General features: G+C 44.4%; 1 protein-coding gene across 1 annotated transcript in view; it reads left to right on the top strand.

Annotated features, from left to right (window-relative positions):
• The first annotated feature begins 449 nt into the window (after positions 1 to 449).
• The window catches only part of CMTM4 (CKLF like MARVEL transmembrane domain containing 4), a 39,657-nt gene continuing 14,781 nt past the window's right edge, over positions 450 to 25,325 (top strand). The window contains exons 1-2 of the mRNA XM_069868731.1: positions 450 to 730; positions 21,185 to 21,361. Of these exons, the coding sequence (XP_069724832.1) occupies positions 545 to 730; positions 21,185 to 21,361 (363 nt within the window). The 5' untranslated portion in view covers positions 450 to 544. The remainder of the gene's footprint in view (positions 731 to 21,184; positions 21,362 to 25,325) is intronic.

The following is a 25,325-nucleotide window of genomic DNA, read 5'->3' as shown; positions in this document are numbered from 1 at the left end:
TGGAGAAGAGAAGGCTCTGAGGAGACCTTATGGAGACCTTCCAGTACCTGAAGCGGCTACAGGAAAGCTGGGGAGGGGCTGTTTACAAGGGCTTGTTGGGGTAGGATGAGGGGCAACGGGTGTAAACTGGAGAGGGGCAGATTTAGACTGGACATAAGGAGGAATATAAGGAGGAATAAGGGACGGGTGGACGAGGCGCTGAGGGACATGACTCAGTGTTTGACAGGACTGGTTGGACTCGATAATCCGATGGGTCTTTTCCAACCTGGCGATTCTGTGATTCTATGAATTTCTTCCCTGTGAGAGCAGGTCGCCCAGGGAAGCTGTGTCAGCGCCCTCCCCGGAGGCGCTGGGCCCGGGTGGATGGGGCCGGAGCCCCCGGCGGGGCCGGCGCTGCAGCTCTCGGTCCCCTCGGGCCCGGGCCGAGGCGCCGCCCTTTCCGGCGGGGTCGGGGCGGGGCGGAGGAGCGGAGCGGCCGGGGCCGGGGCCGGTCCCCGAGCCCCGCAGCGATGCCCCCGGCGCCGCGCTGAGCCCCGACGGCGCCATGAGGAGCGGCGACGACCTGGAGGGTTTCGACGGCGAGGCGTCCAGCGCGTCCATGATCTCGGGCGCCAGCAGCCCCTACCAGCCCACCACGGAGCCCGTCGCCAGGCGCCGCGGGCTCGCCGGGCTGCGCTGCGACCGCGGCTACCTGCGGAGCGGCCTCGGCACCGCCAAGCTGGCGGAGGTGGTGCGTGAGGGGAGCGGGACGGCGGGGGGGGGGGACACCGGGATCCACCGGGGGGAGGAGGAGGGGGAGGGGGAAGGTTGGGGGGACCCAGACCTACCCGGAGGAGGAGGAGGAGGAAGGTGAGGGGACTTAGATCTACCGGGAGAGAGAGGAGGAGGAAGGTTGGGGGGACTCAGACCCACTCAGACTTTCCTCCACCCCAGGAGGAGGAGGAAAAAGGGGGGAGGACTTAGATTTACGGCGAGAAAGAGGAGGAGGAAGGTGAGGGAGAACTGGACACACCGGGAGGAGGAAGGTTGGGGGACCCAGACCTACCCGGAGGAGGAGGAGGAGGGTGAGGGGACTTAGATCTACCGGGGGAGAGAGGAGGAGGAGGAAGGTGGAAGGACCTGGATACGCTGGGAGGAAGGTGAGGGGACTCAGACCCACCGGGAGGAGGAGGAGGGGGGAAAAGGGGGGAGGACTTAGATTTACCGTGAGAAAGAGGAGGAGGAAGGTGAGGGGGAACTGGACACACCGGGAGGAGGAGGAGGAGGAGGAGGAGGAGGAAGGTGAGGGGACTCAGACCCACCGGGAGGAGGAGGAGGAGGGAAAAGAGGGGAGGACTTAGATTTACCGTAAGAAAGAGGAGGAGGAAGGTGAGGGGGAACTGGACACACCGGGAGGAGGATGGGGGTAAACCCAGACCTACCGAGAGAAAGAGGAGGACGAAGGTGGAGGGATTTGGATACACCGGGAGAAGGAAGGTGGGGGGGACCTAGACCTACCAGGAGAAGGAGGAAGGTGAGGGGGAACTGGACACACCAGGAGGAGGAAGAGGTTGGGGGGGACTTAGATCTACCGGGAGAAAGAGGAGGAGGAGGAAGGTGGAAGGACCTGGATACGCTGGGAGGAAGAGGAGGAGGAGGAGGAGGAGGAGGAAGGTGAGGGGACCCAGACCCACCGGGAGGAGGGTGGGGGGACCTGGATCTACCGGGAGAAAGAGGAGTACGGGGAATGTGGAGGGATTTGGACACCCCGGGAGGAGGAAGGTAGGGGAGGACCCAGACCTACCGGGAGGAGGAGAAGGTGGAAGAGAAGGAGGAGGGTGGGGGGCCCGGCCCCACCGGGGGGTGAGGGGCGTGAAACCGGCCCCCAGCCCGTCCAGGTGTGACGCTGGAGGGGTCACACCTGGTGCCCCGGAGTCACCGGGGATGGGGGGACCCGGCCCCGAGCCCGCGGGGCTCCCCGGGGTGGGGAAGGAGCCCCGGAGCCTCCCCCCACCGCGTCCCCCCAGTCCTGGGGCGCTGAGACCAGCAGACTTACAAAAACCCCGTGTGTGAGGGCTGTGCTGCAGTGCCCGAGCGGCTGGAGAGGACGGTTGGAAGCTGAAAGAGGGAAGATTCATATGAGATCTGAGGAAGAAATGGGGGGGCCCTGGCCCAGAGCAGGGGTGTCTGCCCCATCCCTGGAGGGGTTCCAGGCCAGCTTGGATGGAGCTTGGAGGTCCCTTCCAGCCCAAACCGTTCCGTGATCCTGTTGATGATGCCGTGTTTGTCTCTTGCTGCATTTGTCTCCGTTTGACCCAGTTTCAAAGGCAGTCTGATATTAATATTGTTTAGATTGTCAAATATGTGTTTTAGGATGCTTTAAAATGGGTGGTTTAATGGAAATAGTGATCAGCTTGAAGTGTTTTTTTCAGTAATTTCTTATAGGGGACTGCAAATTGTTCTCCCTTAAAGCAGGCAAGTTCTTTGAAGACTGTGGTTGCAGAAACATGTTAATGTTTCATATGTATAACTTTAGTATCTAAAACCACTACTCTTCGTACAAGACAAGGCTCATATGTGCAGGTTTCATGTAAAATCCATCCAAAGTACCCTAGGTCCAACTGTGAGAGAACAACCATAGAACAGTTGACAGAAGATTTCAGGGTATCGTAGGTTCAACCATGCAGTGATGAATCTGTGACCATTTTTGATGGACGCCCAATAGATTCCAGGATTTGGAAGCGTGATTTGTTTTCTTCTCATTTCAGTGCAGAACAAAATTTGTGGTCTACAAGGGGTAGCAATGAGCGCGTTACCCGAGCAGGGTAACGATGAGGAATAGTGGTGGTTGCATAGCCTGTTCTCAGGGCTGCAGTGAGAGAATCTGTCATCACAGTGCAACACCCACCTGCCTCTGAACTGTTAGAAACTGTTGATGTGGTGGAAATCCCGGGGTGGTGTTGCCTAACACGCTGAAATAATCTGCCCTCGGGATTTTTGTTTCTGTTCCTTCTGCTGATCCTTGCTGGTAGAACACTAATAACTGTGGCAAGTCACGTTAAAAGCTTGTAATTAAAATGAGCGATTACTGATCACGAGTAGGTGAATCCTTTGTTGTTAAGCTCCAATTTGCTTGGAACGAGTCCCAAAGTTACATGGAATACATGTCTCATGGAGTTACAGACAGGGGAGTTTCTTGTCTATTGAAGGAAGACGTTGCTGCTTCCAGCACATCGTTGCACAGACATATACGTGCAAGTCATTATTTTCAGGGGACCTGAGTAATGTTTTTTACCTTTTTAATATGAGTGATCCAAGCTTATTGTGCGTGGTTCCTATGGAGTGTATGAATCCAGTGGGTCAGAAGATAACACAAAATTGAATTAGCTGGTATAGGGTGGAAGTCTAAGCCATGTTGACAGGTTTGGTTTCTGCAGAGTTGTCCTCAAAAGAAGCTCTGTCTAATCCACGGTATGGCTGGTAGAGCAGGCTCTGCTTTTGCAAAGTGATCCGAGGCTGAGCAGTTTTGGAAAAGGAAGGAAAGAGAACACAGTGCAATTAATTTGCATGTTTGCCAAGTACAATTATTGGAATTCTAATGTTTTTACAGAAATACTGTGTCAAAGTCCATAGTATAGAGCTCCACCTCTAAAATACGAGGAAGAACCCCCTTGTTGCACACAGGAAAACTTAAAAAAAAAAAAAGAAAAAGACGAGTCTTGGTTATGATAAAAGGTCTCTAAATATATTCTGGAAAAAAGAATGCTACAGGAAAGATTACAAAGCATGTGCTTTGTTTAGTATCAGGAGTTGTCTTAAAATACAGATGTGGTTGGCAGACAAGAGTATCAGCTCAAGACAAACATTGCTGCTTTCTCTAATCTTCAGTTGAAGGACTTTCCGCAAATTGATCCGTAGCACTGTGTGTGAAGAGTGACTGCTGGGCATGGGGCTGGAACGGCTTTTCTTTCAAATGCTGGTTTTCGACTGCCAAAAGCAGAAGGAACAGGGAATGGAGGGGGGAAGCGACTGGAAACAGGCAGCTGTAGGGCTGTTCTTTTGCTGTAGATCTGCCCTTATTGATTCAAAACCTTGTTGCAGGAGCTGTTATGAGATGGAGAGCAGTATGGCGTTTCAGGCATGTGGAGTAATTCAAGTGCTGCTAGAGGGGAGAATAGCTTTAACTCGTATTTATTAACATTTCAGGAGAATATGTCCTTTGAAGGGGCACCATCATAGGGGTTATGATGACGATTATTTATAGCGCTGTGCGGCTGATTCCCAGGTCTTACTTGGGCTTTCTTCCCCTCGCCTCCCAGCAAGGGCTGGATAGCATTATGGTTTTTGTTAATTTTAAATTGGGTATGCAAACTAAGGGAGCTGTGTTTTACGATTTAGGGCTTCTTATTAATCTGTAAGGCTAAGTCAAACATTTATGTACTACATCTGTCTGCCTGCCAATGGTCAGTGATACTCAGTATGAAGAACAGCGAGGAAGTCATAAAAAGGACCCATGTGGAACAGCTTAGTATTGAACTGATTTTCCTCTTTTTGAAAGTTTTATTGCTAGGTAGGAGAGCTTTTCGGAAAGGAGCTCTTTTGCTTGTGTCTTACTGTTCTGTTGCAATAGTAGCATGTGTGTTTATTTGGATCTGTGAGGAAACATCTGCTGCAACTGGGGCTGGGGCTGTAAGCCTCTCAGAGCAGCAGCTGGAAGGAAGGTGGTGAGTGTTGGGCTGTACCAGGAAAGGAGTTTTCAGGGCTCCTGGGGTGGCTGAGATGCCTGATCGGGTGTTGTCAGGCAGGTGGGAAGCAAACAGCGTGAAGAGAAATTAATGGGGAGGGGGAGGCCTCAAGTAGCATGGAGCTCTCGTGGTTGCTTTTGTGCCTTTTTGAATTTTTTGAACGAGAGTTTGAACTTGAAATGGAAGTCAGGGAGAAGCCAGTACACTTGTGTAGTAAGCAAAGAAATGCTTTTCCTCTGGGGAAGCTGAAATTAGGTGGAAATGGTCTCAGCTGACTTTCTAGTTTTGAGATGGAGCAGCACCTTGCCATGGGGCAGATGTGATGGATTAGATAGCTGTCCTTGGAGATGGGAGCAGAAGAGCTCTTTAGAGTTTGTTTTCATTACTCTCTGGCACGGTTTAACGTTTCTCACGCTTTTGGGGGCTTTAATACTTCCCAGGGAGGTTATTGTACAGTAATCAAACAGATATCAGTGGAAAACTTTCCTAGGGATCTCCTCAAATGATTTGTTTAATTTCAGTACTTCTTCTCTATTCCCTTGAATTTCCCAGGGCCAGTCTCCCCTTTTTCTGAGCGCGCTTGCTGACGAGAGGTGTGTTTCCTGTGTGAGGGGCCATCACTGTCTTGCAAGAGATGGGCTGGTTAGCAGGTACCACCTCTTGGCTGAAAACTGTTTCATTCTAGATGAGGTTGCCTGCTTTTTCCTCTCCCTCACGTTATTATTTTTCCTCTATTGTTCTTGTTCTACACTGTTGAGGATCTTACTGTCCTTAAAGTTGGGTGTAGAGATACATTTCCCCCTGGAATTCTCACAGTAAATTGTGACTGCCTGTTGTCTGCTCCGGGGTTTCTTTGGGAATGGTAGCTCCATGTGGGCTGTTCATCAAGCACCCAGGTGAGTTATAAGGAAACCAGGCAGGATCCTATTGGAAGCCTCGTTGGTTCTCACTGGAATCCTACAAGGTTTTCTCAGGCACTTGAGTTTAAGCTACATCTATCACCTCTGCATAGTAGATGTGAATAGTTTTGCCTGGCCAGTTCTCATTCCAAACGACTGCCAGTGTCGTGATTTAACTGGAGCAGTAAAATCACAGAAGAACCTTCTGATGGAAGTGGCGACTGTCAGAAAACCCTTACTGTGTGCTGGCTTGAAAGAGCATGGCATTTGTGGTGATGGCCTTCGTGGCTTGGACAGCCCCAGACTTTATTTTCTTCATGTATCTGTTCCAAATGCAGCAAAAACCCATCAGAGGCTCCTTTTAAAGAAGATAATGCTTCTGCTTGGGAGGTCTCCGAGCTACAAGCTCCTGATGAGCGCACTGGGATGTATCACTGCGTGCTTGCTCTCGTCTTGTTCTCTATAGCATATGCTATTGCCCGTCAGTGGAGGCAAGATTTTGAGATAAATGAAACCTGGTGGGAATAGCAGTTCATATGTTCACAATTTTCAGAATAAGAAGTTCCATCTTCATTGGTGGGCAGTAGCTGAACGTTGGAAAAAGTTGTTTTGTGGCTCACTGTTTTTATACATTTCCAGATCCAGAAATTGGTTAAGGCCAAGAAAATTCCTGTGCTATCAGGGTCTACTGCAATGAAGAACACAAAATTCTAAAAGCCTGTAATACGCGCCTGCATGGGTAATAAGAGTACTGAGAATTCTCATTGTTAATTATATTAAAGTGTTAGAGTAATAACATTTAGAATAAGCTAATTGATAACTACTAGAATCTGGTTGAAAAGCATTATGAGGTGTTCAGTCATCTCGTATTTAATTATCACTGTCTTGTGCCTTCAGCTCAGCATCTCATTCTGAGCCCTTCTGGAAGGGAAGCCTGTCCAGTGTGTCACATCTCACAGCATGTCGAACTCTTCCCCTGGACCTTGCTCCCTGAATCTCTCTGCAGTACTCCTGTGTCCATCTATCCTGTATCCCTGCAGGACGATCAAAGCAGAAAACTGCTTTATTTATGGGTTGTCAGAGCAGAAAGCTGGGTTGGACTCGATGATGCTGTGGGTCTTTTCCAACCTAGTGATTCTGTGCTTTACAGGCAGCTGTCATTCTGCAAATCATAGAAGTTACCATTTGGCCACCCAGTGCTATGAGTAAATAGCGATTTCTTTCACCTGAGTTATTGTAAAGTTTGGCTTTAGGTAAAAGACGTGTTAAGTAAGTTGCAGAAAATCAGACTTGTATGTGGTAGAGGTCAGTAAATGACATACTCTGCATGGTAAGGTTGTGTGGCGGTCAGGTACTCAGTCCTGACATAAAGTATTTGGTGATCTTGTTGAGCAGTGGAGCATTGCAGGAGACACCTGAGCCTTCTCAGGCAGCTTTGGTGTCACAGGCAGCCCTGTACCTCACATTTTTTTCCATAAAAATTTTTTTCCACCTTACAGTTAGCTTTTGTTTGTTTTTTCTGCACTTCAGAGGTGTAGAAACCTTCCTCAGTTCTGGTGTGAAATTACTCCTAGCAAATTTATAGCCATTCGTTCTTGTGTTAACGCTGCCCTTCCCATAACTGCTCCTGGCTCCTTCGTGTGCTCAAACAGCAGTCTGTCCTCAGCCAGCAAGACAGAATTAGTTTGGGCTCTGCTGACAGGAGGGTGCTCTGCTCTCAGGATCGTCCAGCCCTTCTTCTCACCTCTGCCTGACCGTGGCGATCGCTCCTCAGCAGGCGCAGATGGTGCAGGAAGTGACCTTTCAACTGTGCCTTTCCAGTGCGCACGATGGCACATCGCTTACCAAGCCGCTGCTGGGGATACCTCTCCTCTTACATTCTAGGATTGCATTGGTAATTTAGAGCCATTCTGTAATTAATTCCGTTTTCCATTTTTCATTCTCGTATTTTCAAACGGTATGGAAGAAATCCTTGCGCCTGTGTGCGTTGTATGTTGAGCTTTGAATCTCGGTGGCATTTGTAGCTGCTTGTTCAGAAGTTTGACAGTGGATACTGATGGTTGTTGGCATTTGGTCTTAGCAAAAGACTGTTATGATATGGTATTAAAAGGATCAAATTTATCATACGCAAATATGCCTAGAAATCCTCTTTGGGCAAACCGGGTCTCTTTCGTGTCTCCTAAACTCTTGATTTCCCTTTGGGAAGATTTATCTTCAAAGACTGTAGATTTGCATTGCCGTGTGGTGATATTTTTATACTGGCAGAGAGAGTAGAATGAGAACTCTGTTTAGCTTTGTTTTTTCTTGTTTCTTTGTGCCACTAAAGCAAAGACCGTGGCTGCCTTCCCACAGGAAGGCAAATGGGCTTTGGTCTCTGTCACGGTGTCCCTTAATTGCCATCTGGCCGTGGGCTGGCGTCCTGCTGTCAGTGAACTCCAAATCCCTGTGGTAAATGTCGCTCTGAGCGGGTGGAGTGTTTTAGAGTCTGCTTTCAGAAGACATTTCTGTCATCCCTGTAATAAATACACTCTATTTTTCCCCCATTAGGAGCCAGCGTAATAGTGAGAGATGTGCTGTAGTGATGAGAGGTGCTGCAGTCAGGGAGCGCAGGTCGAGTGGCAGCATTACTTGGAAAGCTGCCTTCTGTTCCTGTAATCTTCCTTGTAGTATCTCTTGTTGATGACCCTCCCTAGTGACTTAATTATCATCTTGAGTTAAGACAAGGAGAAGGACTAAAAATTTAAGAGAGTGTGCTTTTAACATAACCAGTATAGGAGGCATCTGTTCCTTCTGATGCAAGTTAATGCATCATTTTTCCAAATCAGTTTGCGCAGTTTTTGGTAGTTGTCGTCCTGTGCTCAGAATTGCATATTGGAAATACCTGCCTTGCTTCTAGACCTCGACAATTTTGTACTGAAATTCTGTGTACAGTGAAGCCTGCTTATACAGTGAATGGACATCTTAACAGGGAGCCGGCTGCTGTTACTCCACAGTGGGTGGTGGTCACTACTTCTAAATTAGTGCTGGATGCAAAAAAAAAAAAAATCTGATATTTTTAAACAAGTCAATCACCTGATTATCAGCTGATTTCTGTAGTCGTTCCCTTCCAAAACGTGTAAGTGATGTTCAGGTCTCTCTATTAATTGTACCATCAACTCTTCAGAATTTGGGAGGAGAGAAGCAAAAGCTGGATAACACCAAGCTGATGTAGAATAGATATAAAAACATACAACCATGAGTAGAGGAAAAATAGGGGTAAAAATATTACTTACTGTGGGCAGAGGTCTTTCAGCTGGTGTTTTAAGCTGAAAAGAGGGAGATTGAGATGAGATTTTAGGAAGAAATGTTTTCCTGTGAGGCGGAGTGAGGCCCTGGCCCAGGTTGCCCAGAGCAGGGGTGGCTGCCCCATCCCTGGAGGTGTTCAAGGCCAGGTTGGATGGGGCTTGGAGCCCCTGATCCAGTGGGAGGTGGTTGCCCAGGGTAGGGGGTTGGAACTGGGTGGGCTTGGAGGTTCTTTCCAACCCAAACCATTCTGGGATTCTGTGGTGTAGCACTCGCCCAGACTGAGAAGCCCATGCAGTACGTGACAGGATGAGTCAAGTAATGCAGCCGATACAAGAGACAGTTCTCAAGTGATTCTTTATGTGGTGGATGTCCAGGATGAAATCTGTAGGTGTGCTGCAGGGTGTTACTAGAGCAGCATCATGCCTGAAATGGGGCTTCAGGTAAGCAGGATATCTCTTAGATTTTTAATCTCGCTGTGTGCAGAGTAAACTGGGACCTGTAATTCTAAGTATCACATTTCTGACTATTGTATTTAATTAATTGTGATTAAGGCTCTGGCATTTCATGACTTTACTTGTGGAAGAACATGATGCGTTTTTACCCAAACAAGTATACCCAGCATTTTTTGCAGTAAAACTTTTTTACTCTGTAACTTGTATTCAGGCGTTGAGGCTTGACCCCTGTTTTGTTTAAGAGACTCCTTGACATGTTGTTGATCTTGTACGTGGGGTCCCAAAGTGCTCACCTTGCAAGTGAGCTGAGCTTGCTCGTGGCAGTTCCCCTTGTTATGACATAGTTTAAAAGCCCAGCAGTTGCAGGCCTGGTGTGTGGAAATGCGTCCCGTGCTTGTGTCTGGAGTTGAGTATGGGGATGCTTCTGCTGTAGCTTTCACTTCAGCTAAAAACTGCGATTTTCAAATGCTACAAACCAACCAGTGTCGCAGTGCTGCTCCTAACAGTCCTGGCAGTTCTCTGCGGAAATACTGTATGAATCGAGTACAAGCATTTCCATATTAGTGACTTTCTGTACATTTTAAACGGAAATGTTCACGCAGGAAAGCAACAGGCACAGTTAGGAATATTACAAAATACTGGAAGTTCTACAGTTCTTTAATAAACTTCAGCAACTTCTGCCTTATGAAGTTTTTTTTCATGTTAGGAGCCGATACTGCTACTTGAAAGCTGTAAGTGAATTAATTAGTAGTTTGATCATACACTCTTCTAACAGGAACTAATTGTTGCGTGTGATGGTTAGAGCTTTATCTGATGTAGATGAAACCCTTTGTTAAACATCAGAATCTTTGAATTTTCTGTGATGTTATCACTTAGTAATGCATTTAAACCACTTTTGAAACGGTGCTCTCCTAGAATTATAAGAGAGTGTTCCAAGTCTTTGGGATGCTGGGGATGTCGTGTTCATGCTGGTGGTACAGTAAGGGTCGGGACCAGAAGGCGCAGGCATTGTAGAGTCTTGGGGCTTTTGTGTCCTTAACAACGTTTTGCGTCCTTAACAACGTTTTGCAGGCCTCTGTTTGCAGCGTGCCAGGTTTGTTTGCAGTCCTGGGGCAGATCTGTTTCCGAGTTACCAAACCACGAGTAGGTGGATTTGCATTTACGCAAGGAAAGTTTGTGGGCTCCTTTCTATTTTGGGTGAGACGCTACTGTACTGCGCTGCTGGGACAGTCTGAACAGCGAGACGGGCTCGAAGGTTTCCTGCCTTCCTCAGTGCAGCTGGCAGCTCTTTAATGTCCCGGCCTACATCTATTTTTTAATGTTCTCTTTCACCAGTGCGTCTAGACTCTTTTTACCTTTTAAGGCATGGCATCTAAGGAGGCCTTCAGTTTGCAATCTTGGGAACTTGGGATTGCAAGGACAATTTGCACCGTTTCCTTTAAACAAAAAACAAACCCAAAAAACACTAATGGATTCCTTCGGACTACTTCAAGTTCTTGGTTGTTTTCTCATCAAAATTCCTTTCTTCTTTTAGTATTTGTGGGATGTTTGATGTTTACCCATAATTGGGATTAAATGGGGTTTTAAAGGATGCGAACTCATTCTGATAAACTTAAAATAGAACTTTCACTTTTTAAAATAGCCAAACAGGCCAGTTAAACAGGAGGCTGCACAGATCAAATGCCTGGCAAATTTTATGAGTACGCCTTTACTTCTTAAAACCAATTAATTTATCTTACTGTTTGTTACAGATTTACAGTACTGGGTTTTAATATTGTTTTGATTACCAGGTTTCCAGCGCAGGTTGGCCTGTGAATGTGAATGGGAACACGAAGCCATGGCAAAAGTGTTGATTTTTCTCTTTTTAAGAGCTGAATAAAGAATTCTCATAAAGGAAGCAATAGCCAAATTTTTTTACTTTGTTTAAAAAATCTTATAAACACAATGTCAGTAACTTGCTCTGTTCCAGCAGAGAGCGTGTGTATGTACCATACGGAATGCGGGTGTGTAGCCCGAGGATAAAAATAGGGTGGCTGTATTTATTCATTTTGTTTAAATAGTAAAGATGTGATAAGTAATGAGTTCTTAAAGCTTGACTTAGTAGCAAATGCTATGAAATGTACTGGAGAGGACATTGTACCCTTGCTGGGAGAGTGGGGATGGGAAGCTGGATGCTATAGTGAGAGGTTCCTCTCCTCGACACGTTCTCTTGAGCGCCCTGCACAGTTGTTACTAACAAACTAATGAATGCTGATGCAAACCTAAAGACTTGTAGTGACGCTATTAAACTAATCATTAAGACAAACAAGAATCACCAGAGACTAAGGAGCTGTTGCTTCTTCCCCAGCCTTAGTGACTGAGAGTTACTAAACTTTCTTGAGCTCAGTTATTTAACTAGATTTTTTTCCTCCCATTTTCTTTTCTGTTGTCGCTCTTTACTCTGTGGGACTGTGGTAGTAAAGCCTGCATGAGTAGAACTAGCAGCAAATAGGACTAATGGCAAAATATGTTATTCTCCCACCCTCCTGCTCCACTGGGTGCAGCTGCAGGGGCTGGGGAAGTTGCATAGCGCTCAGCGTGTACAAAATTATGTCTAGTGCAGCACTGAAGAAATGCATGATGTTTTTCTGACCTATTTTTACCTAGCTTGTCTAAGAACGTGATGTACAGTTGCTAGTCAAATTGAGATAAAATCGGACTTCAAAAAGCTTAGTTGAGGAGTTCTAAGAATTTCTCTTTTCTGTTACATGCACAATTTGATGCTGGTTTCTACCAGCACTCCGGAGTGCTGTTCTGAGGTGTGATGTGGACATGTTGCATTGATTGTCTACAGGAGCTGCATTTACGTTGTGGTGTGTCCACTCTGCTCCCCTGGCGAAGATGCTGGTCTCGCTGGGGGGATCGTTGAGAGAGTTTTGCTGTCTGAGCTTGGTGAGTTGCAGCAGCCTCCGGGGACCTGCCATGTCTTGCACCAGGCAGTGTCATTAGAGAGACCAGCTTGCAGATGTCTGGAGACAAAGCGAGTAGGAGACAATGAAAGGGAAAATTAAGCCTTAACTATCAGAGTATGGTGAAAAGGAGACACCTTCCCCCCACCCCCTCTATAAAATACACTGTTACGTGTCCACTTGCTTAAGCCGTTCGCACAATTCAGTGTGCTATACCTGTGGAATAAGCCTTTCTTTTTGTGAGGTGGCATGGAAATGAAGTGACTAATACAGCATATAAGTGGGAAAGTTAGAAACATATAACTCAGTATGTTGGGATTTTGTTCATTAGTCTCTTGCAGGACCTGTTGCTTATGAAAATATTTTGAATTATGATAAACATATATTGTAGTTTCTGGAGACTAGAGGCACAGGTTCCTGTGGAGAGAAATTCTTGGGAGAAACTGGTTATGTTTTGCATGTTTTATTTGCCTTTGTTTGAAGTGTGGCTCTCTGTGATCTTCACATGAATGGTCCTATAGGATGGGACAAGATACCAACACCTGCCCATGATATTTTTTTTTCTCCCAGGTAAAAAGTGATAGGATGAGAGGAAATGGCCTCGAGTTACACCAGGTGAGGTTCAGACTGGATATTAGGAAAAAATGTCTTTACCGAAAGATTGGTGAAGCATTGGAGAAGGCTGCTCAGTGCAGTGGTGGAGTCTCCATCCCTGGAAAGGTTCAAAAAATGTGTCGATGTGGCACTTCAGGGCATGATTCAGCAGTCGCGGTGGTGTTGGGCTGGTGGTTGGCCTGGAGGAGCTTAGAGGTCTTTTCCGACCTTGATGATTCTGTGATTCTATGGGGTTCCCACAAAACTATTGATGGGCTTTTGTTTATGGAAACAGTGGTGTTACATTCCTTTTCTATCTGATCTGGAAGGTAGGTTTGAGTCTTATTCAGGTTTCTGTGGGGAAATGTCATGTGCCTAGAACAAAGAACTCCTTGCAGTGTGCTTTGGCTTCAGCGTTCTGTTCAGTGGTTCTTTTGGTCATCTGTGTGGTTGGATAAAACCTGAAATATACATAAATCAGAGTGATTTGTGTGTGTTTTCTCTGTTTTGTTAGGAAGATGGCTGTGTTTGGGTTGGATGTGAGTCAATAAGACAAACTCGCATCAGGTCTGCGAAGTCACGTGCAGAGGGAATAAGCGACTTTTCAGAGGTGCCAGAATTAACAGTGGGCAGGGTGCTGATGGACATTTTGATAGGAATGGTTGGATTTGATGATCCGCTGGGTCTTTTCCAACCTGGTGATTCTATGATTCTGTGATTCTAGGGTGGCTCTCCCAGTGCTGGTGGGTGCACCCCTAATGCCTGAAGGCGCTGGTGTGGGGGGCTGCCTGGGCAGGAGGTGGTGGCTGCCACTGGGTCACTGCAGCCTGGGGCCACCTTGCACGTGGCAGCACACAGTGGGTCTGGACAACTCTGGAATAAGCTGGGAATTCACAACTGTCTGCATGTCTCACTTTGAATGCTGAAATTGGTTTCCTTTGACAACAATATAAATGTCATGTGAAAGAAAATCTGAAGTTGTTTAGCAGTAACAGGAACATCTGACTCTATCTCTTTAAAAAAAACCCCAAACATAAAATGTTTCCATGCTGTAAAATACTGTTTAATGGTATTTGAACTGGAGTTGGGTTTGCATTTATCTCACAGATAAGAGTGTTTATTGTATAGGTGTGTCCCAGCAGTGAGCAAGCCACTGTGCTGGTGCACAGTGAGCAGGAAATGATCGCCGCTTCACGTCTGCAGCTTTGTATTCCTTCTGGACTCATTCGGTGGTTAATTCCACTTAGAAATTGCTGCAGTCCTATTTTAGGCAATTGAGAATCTCTTCTGTTTTCCTTAGTTCGGTCCAGTTAATTAATTGTTTTAGAATAAGTGTTAGTTTTGGTGTATTTAATGCTGCAAAACAGCCATCATTCTGTTGTTAACTTTGCACGTTGATTACCCTCATTCTTAAATGTGACTCTTTCTCAGAATGCGCCATCAAGATGTTTCTGACCTCAGAACTATGTTCTGTTTTTAGAATTGGTCTTTTGCCTAAATTGAGAAAGTGAAGCGAGCTGAATCTTTCAAGGACTCTAGAAAACTGCTGTAAGTAGCAAAAGATGAGCTGGTTTAATAAAGATTCCACAATATTTAATGCACTGAAGCCTTGCCACGTTCTATCCAAAACTGAACTAAGAAATAATGAAAACGTCAGAATTGTAGCCTTCTGTAAAGCCCTAGAGGTGCAGTGAAGACCTGAAATTTAAACACCCTGCTCTTCTTTCTGTGGTCGCCACCAAAACCAAATCAGAGTTTCTCTGAGTTTGTTCAGTGTTGTGTTTCATGCCATTAGAGCACAATTTAGTTTCTCCAGGGTGCTGAATCACTGCTACTTCTTAAGCTCCCCTCTCTGGTAAGCACAGTTTTCCTAAATTTTCTATCTTGTAATCAATACTCATTTGTGATTTAAGGCTCCTCGCAGTCCAATTACCCGAGTTAATAACTCATTTATTTTACTCTTGAGGATGCAGAGTAGGAACAGGCGGGAAATCAGTCATTCTTCTGCTTAGGGTAAAGGATGGTTTCCTGCTGGAGAAGCAGGACTGTGTTTAGGCCATATGATCCCAAATATTCATCTCTGTGCCAGCTGTTTTAGATGTGGGAAATGCATGTGCTTTGCAAGGAATGAGACCCGCTTGGTTTCGTACATTAAGTTGGGGCTGCTGGGCCAAGTAAATGAGAACAATAAATCTAGATTTTAATTCAAGAAAGTTTAATGTCTTCAGATACTTTAAGTGGTGTAAAAGCAATTTATCCCTTCTCTCTTTCGTGCATGTGTATTGTGCTGCGCCATTAATTTAAACAGTCTGGATGTAAAAAATGTCTCGGTAGTGTGACATTCTTACTAAAATTCTGTGGGTATTTTTCAGGCAGAAAAAATGCTGACCACTTTGTGGGTTTGGGGAAATCATGCGTAATTATGTCATCTAACCACACAATAAGGCTTTCTGTGGTAACGTTTTAGATAAACAGGAAAACTCATTTTTTTTTATTTACTTTGTTTTCATTGCAGAACTGTCTTTTTTATTTTTAGTGCAAAGTTGTTTGATTATTTTCTTCAAAAATAAAACACAACATGTTCTGACAGGAAAAATACACCCTTAGCAGCCTCCTAAAAGCTCTCTTTCAGCACTGGTGCTTGCTGTAGCACATTTTCTCCATTTTGGGGAACCGGTGTTGTATGTCTGAGGTGCCTGTGTTGCCAAGAAAGTGATGTAAATATAAGCCATTTACATAGCCTGCAGGCAGATGATTTCTGCATTAAGGACCCTTCTCCAGGGGAATTTGCAGGAAAGTTGAGATGAATACAATAATAGTAGGAGGCTAATGTGGCTAAATTAAACGACATCGGATCCCCGTGTAGAGGCTCGCTTTCAGGACTTAAATGGCCCTAAATTGTGGTCGCTGCATCCCCTTCCAGCGAGGGGCTGCGTCCCTCTGAATGGAGCCTTTCTGCGGGGTTCAGCGCTGCTTCATGGAGCACAGGAACCTCGAGTTGTACAGGAGTTCTCAGTGATCCAAAATATCCCAAACAATAACAGCTTGGCAGTTGAGTCAAGAGGAAACACACAAAAAATCATTCCTGGGAAATGCATCTCATGCTTAATCCTCTACTTGGAGCATTTTTTCTTCTGCCTTTTCATGATGTGGTGGTGGTAGATGGGAGAAGAAGGGCAGGGGCGGTTTGCCCCGTCACACGGTTGGAGCTGTATTGGGCACATGGGGCTGCACGCACGGGGCTCCCAGAACCAGGCCTTTTCTCACCTAACCTTGAAGCTCATTCCTTTGGATCCTGCTTTGCGGACCAGAGTCTTGCATCTCCTTTGTTCAAGGAAAATGTGGTCTTGCAGGTAGCCTAGGATGCCTCTGCATGGACCTGAGCATCCAGTGGAATAATCATAGAATCACTGAGGTTGGAAAAGACCTCTAAGCTTGTCCAGTCCAGCCATCAGCCCAACACCACCATGCTTGCTGAACCATGTCCCAAAGTGAATAAGCAGATATTTCCATCATGATGCAGTTGCATAACCACACAATATCCACTGTGCTTACTTCAGGAAGAGTGGAAGTGGAAGGGAAACCAAAAGTAACTGTTAAAAAGAGGAAGATAGTCGTGAAAGAGTTATACAAATCTTAGGGTGTTGGAGGAATTAGGGTGGAATAGAAAACTTCACGAAGTACTCAGTACAGGGGAAAACAGAAGAAAAGGTTTGTTTCATCCATTCTTTCTCAACAGACTCTGCCTGAGAATGCTGTAGCTGTGTCATTTGTGGGAGACAGCATCCATTCATGATAGGGGAGATATCCACCACATTCAGCTTCTCTTTTTTGCCTCAGTAAACCAACCTTGAAAACTTCTGCTTGTGGAAAAACATGTTGAAATGCATCACCCTAAACTGAGAAGAGGTGAGACTCCAAAGTGGGGGTTACCTCCTGTGTGGGACAAGTGGCAGCGTGCACTTTGCTGGCTGAGATGTGCTTCACTGTGATGCCGGGTTTTGGGTTTTTGACAGCAAGTCCTGTAACTGCAGGTGGGGGCCTGGAATGAGTCTAGCTCCTGGTTTTCCATGGTAGCATTGGTGACAAAGCAAGAGCAAAGCTTCAGAGGTGGGGAGTGAGGGTTTCCTCTGCTGCAGCTTTGTTCCTCTGTCACCTGGGCAATGCGAGTGTCTGAGCTCTCAAACAGTGCCTGGATGGAGCACAGAAGCTTCCCAGCAGGGCTGGAGGGGCTTTGTCCTTCCTCCCTCCTCCCAAGAGAGTGTGTATTTTTTGCTACACAGCAAAGCAAAGCACCGATTTTATCTTGGGCGTGTGGTGTGGCAGAGGAAAGGGCTCAGGAGGCTGTGGAGAAGGGTGTGTTTGAGCTGCGAGCTGCATGTAGATGGGCTGATTTGGTAGGCACTGATGGGTGGTAGACAGGCAGTGGAGATGTTTTCATTACAGCTACAGAGCTCTGTGAGAGAACCAGAGAAAATGGTTAGCGGTAAATCTGCAATGACGTCCCTTGGAAAATATACTGGGGAAGCTGAGACCAGAGGTGACTTTGGGGTCTGTCTGCACTGGGACAGACGCTCTGGGGCTGCCCTTGTGATCGTATCCATCTGCGTTACGACCCTGTCCTCAATTGAGTGCTATTCTGGGTGGCAAAGTTGTATTAATTCACTACCTAATTTATATAGCCTGTCTCATAAATAATTTACTTCATAGATTTAAAATGCAGAGAAAATGAAGTGTTTTTCTTACAATGTTAACACATTCTTTTGTAAATGAACTCGGTCACTGGATGCCTCGTGGCCTTTGGCGAGCTGCCTTGGCTCAGGTGGCAGCATTTACACGGCACCTTTTAGTAGTGTAGCTGTCAGAGTAAGCCACGGGTTTGATTCGACACCGTACCTCACTTTCATTTTGCGTTCAGAGTAGTTAACTTTTCTTATTAGAAACAAAATTAGATTTTATTAATTAAATCCTGAGTTGCGTGGCCACTGAAAGCAACTCTACTGTGTTTTTATAGAAGACTCACGTTACTCATAGTTAATTGGAAGGATGCTGCTGGCAGGTTTCTAAATGTGTAGGAGGACAAGGCTGCCCTGATGTTTCAAAGAGAAAATATTTTCTATTCAAGACTCAGATTTTTTTTTTTCGTATTTACGCAAAGGGAAATTTCTGTGGGAGGATGGCTTTTTCTGATGTGATTAATTGGGATTTCATAACGGACAGTTAACAAGAGGAGATCACCTGTAGGCTGGCAGGATCTTTGAGAAAAGGGAAAGTATATTTTTATAGCAAGAAAACCAGTGACAGATTTAGTTGGGATCTTACTTGAGTACAAAAGTGTTGCAAATAAATTGTATGAATGGGAATGTTCTCCTTTCCCTGTCCCCTCAACCAACAAGTGTTTCAGTGTCCCGACCCATTCTGTGATGAGAATACTCCTGTTAATAGTTGGTTATCCTGTGTTTCCAAAATGCAGCCTCTGCTTTGTGGGCAGAATCCTCATTGTGAACTAAAGCACGAGAGGTTTTCTTTCAGCCTTTCTGATGAAAAGGTTGATCCCATTGGGCTGTTGCAGCCCAGCCCGGCGTTCACCGATGCTGCTGCATCTCACCGAAACTGGTGGCACATCTTTACCTGCATTTGAAACACTTTGCGTTGCACCAAACCGCAGCGTGCACGACTAACTTATAAGTATGTCTCACAGATAAACATATTTTATAATTTCTTAAGGGGATAAAATGAAATCTTAAGGTAGAATTACTCTGAAGTTTATTAATTTTTAGAGTGGGCGTATAGCAGTAACGTGCTGATTAGAATTCATTGCTCCCAGTGCCTCTTCAGTACGTAATTGATTTCGAATTCTGTATGCAGGGAAATCTCTTATCGTTTTTGAGCTTTAACAGTTGAGATGTGTGCATCAGCCTTGAAGAAGCAGTGCTGTCTGGTATGGGGAAGAGTCAGTGTAACAACAGAGTCTCCATATGCCAAGTCACGGTTGCCAAGCTCAGCAATTTAGATGCCAGAGCTTTTGGCTCCTCCAGACTAATGTTGGTGGCACAATTCAGAGCTGTTCGTATTTTTAGAAAATGAGCCTAATATTCTTTGAACTAAGATTATTTTTTGAGCTTTACTTTTTTTTTCCTACATGGTGTTCAGTATCGTCTTCAGCTGTGAGGCTTGTGTTCACAGAAAAGGGGGACTTTACAGCTACTCCTGTAAAACGAAGCTGTGTTCTGGACAGTGATTTCGTGTGTGATTGCTGAAATCATAGTTTGACCTTGATTCCGGTTTTCTGAATGTTCCATTTCACTGCGAATTCTTTCTTTTGTGTTTTTTTTTTTTTTTTCCAAAGCTTTTCAATGTCAAAGATAAAATCTGAAGTGAAGTGTTGAGTCACTGAGTATCCATTCAGACTTTGTTTGATGTGAGTTAGCTGGCAAAAATTAGTATGGCATGTGTTCTCTTAAAGAGATCTAAGTGAACTGTGAGAGACTTTCTGTCCAAGTGCGAGTTGTTTGATTTAACGCTGTTTTACTTTGTTTTAATCCATTTTTAAACTTAAATTAACACTTGTATTCTGAAGTATGAGGCAACTGAAGCATGTAGGGAGGGTATTCTCCTTTCATTTAGCAGCAAAAATGATAACTTCTCTCAAAATCCTTTTGCTTCCTTGTGTGGGTGTGGTTTTAGGAGGCAAAGACGAATTAATGGATGAAGCATAAGAAGTGCTGGAAGAAAGCGTATCTGCAAAACATTATTGAGACTGGCAAAGGAGCAGATGGATTTGTGTTGTGGCTTCTGTCAGCCTTTCAAACTTGTGTTTTGTTGGTGCAAAACTTTCGAACTACGGGATATTTAGCTCTGAGGAGGCTGTCTCCTAGAGTTCTTCATCCTCAAATTGAAGTGACTTACTACACTTTCATTAGGATTTTGCGGCAAAAAAAAAGTGAATTCTTTCTGAAAAATGTAAAGGGAGGGGGGTGTTTGTCTTGAAAACAGAGGCAAAAACCCCAAACCGAACAACAAAACTGTCATTCTAACTGCTTTTCTTTTACTGCTTATATTTAAAGAGAAATCAGTTTGAAACATCAGCATACATATGTAAGTTGAATTACTTGGAGGTAGCTCATCAGTAGTGTCTAATGGTGTCTCAGGAGGAGCCAGCAGCACTGTATGGGTTTTCCATATTTCGGTTTTGGCCATTGAGCAAATTTTAAAGTATGGTCATTTTTACTGTTTTATCGTATGTAGTAAGTTAAACTCTCATCTTGCAGCAATCTGCATTTGTGTTAACTCTACCAAAATAGCTCCTGGATTTAGTGCCACTAACCATTATCCCAGTTGTACGTGTTTGCAACAGCATGAGTTTTTACATCTTCTATTAGCTGCCTATTTTATTGTCTTGTAACAGAACGATAAAGTGGGTTTTTATATCACAGAATCCTAGAATGGTTTGGGACACAAGGGACCTCAAAGCCCATCCAGCTCCACCCCTGCCGCGGGCAGGGACACCTCCCACTGGATCAGGGGCTCCAAGCCCCATCCAGCCTGGCCTTGAACATCTCCAGGGATGGGGCAGCCACCACTGCTCTGGGCACCTGGACCAGGGCCTCCCCACCCTCATTGTGCAGAATTTATTCCTAAGATCTCATCTCAATCTCCCCTCTTTCAGCTGAAAACTGCCCCCCCTTGTCCTGTCCCTGCACTCCCTGATAAAGAGCTATAAAAACATGAGGATAAAAAACATGAACAAGGCAGGCATTTTTGGAGGCCGGGAGAGATCCTGAATCTGTTCTGTTTTGAAGTGATTTAGATGTTGGAGTTGGTAGTGAATTTTAAACAGCAGCTTTATTGAAATGTCTTTCACAATCACACTATATTAATACTGCGTTATTGAGCTTGAGGTTGGCCCAACAGACAAATGCATTCCATCTTCAGGTTTTGGAATAGCGTACCATGGGTGAAAAATGAAATGAATTATTTGAGGTGCATAATAAAGCAATGGCCTGAAGGGGTTTCCTGGCTTTTGAAGGGTCTCAGTCATTTTGATGTTGGGCTCCTCATAGTTTTGCTAAAATGTACTTTGTTGAACGGGAGATATCCAGCGGGTCTTGCATTAATTTGCTTTTGTTTTTGCTCTTTAGACGGTGTCCTGTTATAAGCTAAAATCACACATTCCTGAGTGTAAACTGATCGTGTTCCCAATGGAAATGTCAGGAATACTTGTGGCTGCTTTCAAAATGTGGAAATCTATTTATATTTTTTCCACTTGTTTTTCTTCCTAGGTTTTGGCACTGATTGCATTCATCTGCATAGAGACCATCATGGAATGCTCTCCGTGTGAAGGCCTTTATTTCTTCGAGTTTGTGAGCTGTAGCGCCTTGGTGGTTACCGGAGTTCTGTTGCTTATGTTCAGTCTAAATCTTCACACAAGAATACCACAGATCAACTGGAATCTTACTGTAAGTTCATTCGAATCCTCATTCTGTTAGAAACAGCTGCAAAGCTGGTTTTAAATTTGGTCTTTAATTGCTACTGTTGTTTAAGTTTGTGTATGAGAATCCTTGCTGCTGAGTAAAGTATACATTTTATTTATATTTATTTTGAATACTAAAAGCTGAAAGAGCTTTGAAATGTAGGAAGATTAAACTCCATTAAACAGAACTAAAATTGTCTTCTGGTAGATTCGCTTGGGAAGGAAAAAGCTTCCTGCTAATGCCAGCAATTACTGTTTGTAGATGAAGCGGATAAAACCGCAGCCTGGAGTTGTTTAACGTAGATGCTGTATTTACAGTAGCCTGTTGTTCCCTTTTAAGCTGTTTTTTTTCTATTAGGACAGCCATGCTGCATGTAATTTCCTACAGAGATTAATACAATCATCGGGTAGGAGTGTAAAATATTGTGCTTTCTGTGAAAAATGGCTATTTTGAATTGCTTACACACATAACTATTAAACATTGACCAACAATGCTTAATGTGTTCTCAAATGCGAGGAGTTTTAGGAAGAGAACTGCTGGCAGTGCACATTCCTTTTTTACAAGTCTCTATTTCCATGCTGTATTATGAGTTAAACTTTCAGATTGGGTTGCATAAACACAGGTCATAAAATCAACATGTTAGTCACTCTAGCAAAAGATCTGTCAACTTCAAGGACAATATTTATATCAACTTCTTTGGGCAGTATGGATACAGATGTGCCCTTGTTCTGTTTTATTTTATAACAGTACTTTTGTAAGCGCTGTTGGAAACTGGTCCCTGAGGGTTTTAGACTTCTGTGTGATTTTTGTAATTTGTTTTTATTGTGATTTATTAATGTTGCAATTTGCACGTTTGCAGTAACTGTTTATAAGCCTAATCGACTTGTCTAAAATGAGACCGGAATGTGGAATCAGATGACTCTGGGAATGAATGATCTGTTGAGGAACACTTCCTGAGAGTGCTTGGTAGATAGATCAGATGGATTGAGAACTGTGAGAGGTAACTGTAGCTGGGGGACATCCAGGTGGCTTGCAAAACAAAACCAGTTTCACAGTGCGTACTGGATCGAGCTCGTGTTTCAAAGTAAATTTGACCAGGACCAAAGAAGAGACCACAAGGCGGTATGAGTGGTGTCTGTGTCTGAGCTGAAGCTGTATTTCTGGAGGAGTCGGTGTAAGGACTTTGCCTACCCTTGGTTCTGTGTGTCTGTACCTGTTGTTCCGCTGTTGGCCCCGTGGCTTTGACTGCCTGGCAGAACGCACTGTCAATATGTTGAGCAAACATAAGTGCAGAAGCTTAAATGCAGCGCTCTGCCCCAGTGCTGCAGCAGGTGCCAGTGCGGAACTGGGAGCTCCTTTCTGCTGCTCTGGCTTCTCATGGTGTTTGAGGGACGAGAATTGCCGCTTTGAGTGCAGCGTTACTTGCCTTTGCTCAGCACCCCGTTAGAGCTCTTTAGAGGGGAAAAAAAGCCTTAAAAATCCGACAAGATGCAGTGTGGGTTTTTGTTTGATTGGGTGGGTTTGTTTGTTTGTTAAAAAGTTATGTATTTCAGTTTTTAGGGAAATCTTCGCTATTTGATGGCTGTGGTCTCTGTTGTGCATACAGAGTGGTGGATGGAGGACTGCTCATAAAACATCTATGGGAGATTAAGTTGGCAAAGTTAGCAGGAATTTAGAATGTAGAATTGTGGCTGAATGTTTTTTTGGCTTATTTTGGCGTTCTAGTCTTTACAGTTTAGATATATGTTCATACATTAATTTGCCTTTTCCAATATTTAGTACTTTCCTGTGTTCCAATGATTATTTGGATAATTTTGCAGCCTCTGTATGACATGGTTAGCACCAGAGTTGCTTTCTGAACAACACACTTTTATGCTTCATAATGCTTTAGGAGGAAGTTGCTCCTTCTTATTTATAAATTCCTTAATATATATGCTTTAAAAAAAAATATGACTTTGTAATGGGTATTTCCCTTGTGAAAAGCTTCAAGCTTTGCTTTTAGAAGCTGTGTGAAAAGAAGAGACTGTTAACAGTGCTTGAAATACCTTTGGTTGCACTTTAATTTATAGATTAATGGACCTTTAAATTTGAAACCAGCTCATCAACTTGTATTAAATTAAAGGAGGCTGTTCTGGACAGCTTTTAACGAAGGGTAATTTAATAGTCTTCAATTTAAGAAGAAGTCTGTGTTTAGACACTGCAGTTGCACAAACTTTGTAGAAACCGTTTGATTCTACAGATAAGAAAGTACCATTTGGAATTGTTTCTTTAGTACTTTATTAAGATTAGACTCTTTCTAATGTGTTGTGGATACTGTCTGGTGGCCGCTGTCCCAACTGGAATGAAAATGTGGATTAGTGTGTACACATTTTCTAATGTTTTTAAATATATGTTTTTAGCCATTTGGGGAAAGGAGCTTTGTTTTGACCCTAATTAGAGACTCGCCAGCCATTTCCATGTTTTCCTGAGGTAAACACGAAAGAACTGCGCAGTTGGTGAGGCCAGGAAAGAACCGTGCTTGGATGTATTGGGAAGAGGCAAGTCTGTCACCGTAAGATGAAAGAACAGTTGCTGGTCTGCGTTGTGCAGTATTACCGATATTATGCAGAAATGCAAAAGCCGGGGAACCCGTCAGTGGAAATTTCCATTTCCTTTATGCTTCACAGCTGAAAGGGAGCCTGTTCTGCAAGGAGACTCAGTGGCATAGGGGAATGAGCACACAGCAGAGGCTCCTGCATAACTGAGGAGCTGCTGCTTTGAAACGTCTGTTTGCAGAATTAACTAGTAACTGAATGTTTACTGTAATTTCATGTTTGGCTAAATCGTCCTTATTTTAAAAATTATTTCTTTATTTGAATCTCACGTGATTTGCAGGGAGACCTGAAGATCTTGTAACTGCACTGTGTGTGTGACATGGCCCTCCAGAAGAAGGAAGGGGCAGGGTAGGAAAGTTTAAAGCAGTGTTTGTAGCAGTGTTGGTGTTGTGGTGAATTCGCATGTGGTTTGCCAGGCTTTGACAATCACTGTCACCGTGCAGTGGTTCTGCTGTAAAGCTGCGGTACCTTTTTTCCAGGGCTGAGAACAGAGATGACTTAGGGAGGGGGAGAAGTGATTGCAAATAACTGGAAGTACTGGAATTTGATAGTGTCTCTTGGATGAGAGTTTGTATGACGAGTGAGATTCAAGTCGTGATGGATGTAAATCCTTGCATAATCAGCCAACAGAATGAACTATTTCTGCCTGTGTGTAGGGAAAAAAAAAAATCTTCCAGTAGATTGTGACCATTGATTTTTTTTTTTTTTAATTTTAACCATCCACTGGCGCTCTAGCAGTGTGTTTTGTGTGTGTGTGCGTGGTTCTGATTGCAGACTCTTTCAGCCTCAAAGATGAGGCACAGAACTGAGCAGAGCACAAACCTTAATTGGTGCTCTGCTAGGCTTGTTAGCCTGGACTCAGTCCCAGGGAAGTGCTGCAACACGACGGAAACCTCAGTGGAGTCAGGTGTGTCTCTTAGACACAGACCAGTGGTTCTATTTTGTGCTGACTGAAAACTTATTTCGTCATCTTTGCAGGGTTAAGGTTTTTCAGTTGTTGCAGGCATGAAACCTTGCGTGCAAGTGAGCAACACCTGAAGGAGTTGGTAGAAAATCTGGTGTGGTGCCAGAGTGACAAACTATCTTATAGCTCCAAAGTGTGCAATTGCAAAACTGCAGTTCAAAGGCCTTCACAAGTTAAATTTTCCCCCTTCCGTTTTGAAAAAAAATCTTGCTTTTCTTTTGCTTGCTTAGCTGTTGAATGAAAAATTAAGTTGGTCATCCTTCACTCTTATGTTTACTGTCTAAGTAGTAATACCTATTAAGGATAAAAATGAGCATTTTTATAAACTGATTTCCTCTGGGTTAGTGTTCTTTGCAGGCCTCGTTTGGTACAGCATGGTGTAAACGATGCC

Source organism: Phaenicophaeus curvirostris, chromosome 14 (genome assembly GCF_032191515.1).
Source record: "Phaenicophaeus curvirostris isolate KB17595 chromosome 14, BPBGC_Pcur_1.0, whole genome shotgun sequence".
Classification (NCBI taxonomy): Eukaryota; Metazoa; Chordata; class Aves; order Cuculiformes; family Cuculidae; genus Phaenicophaeus; species Phaenicophaeus curvirostris.
Note: the sequence above shows the minus strand (reverse complement) of the source record. Positions and strands in the feature narration are given on the sequence as shown.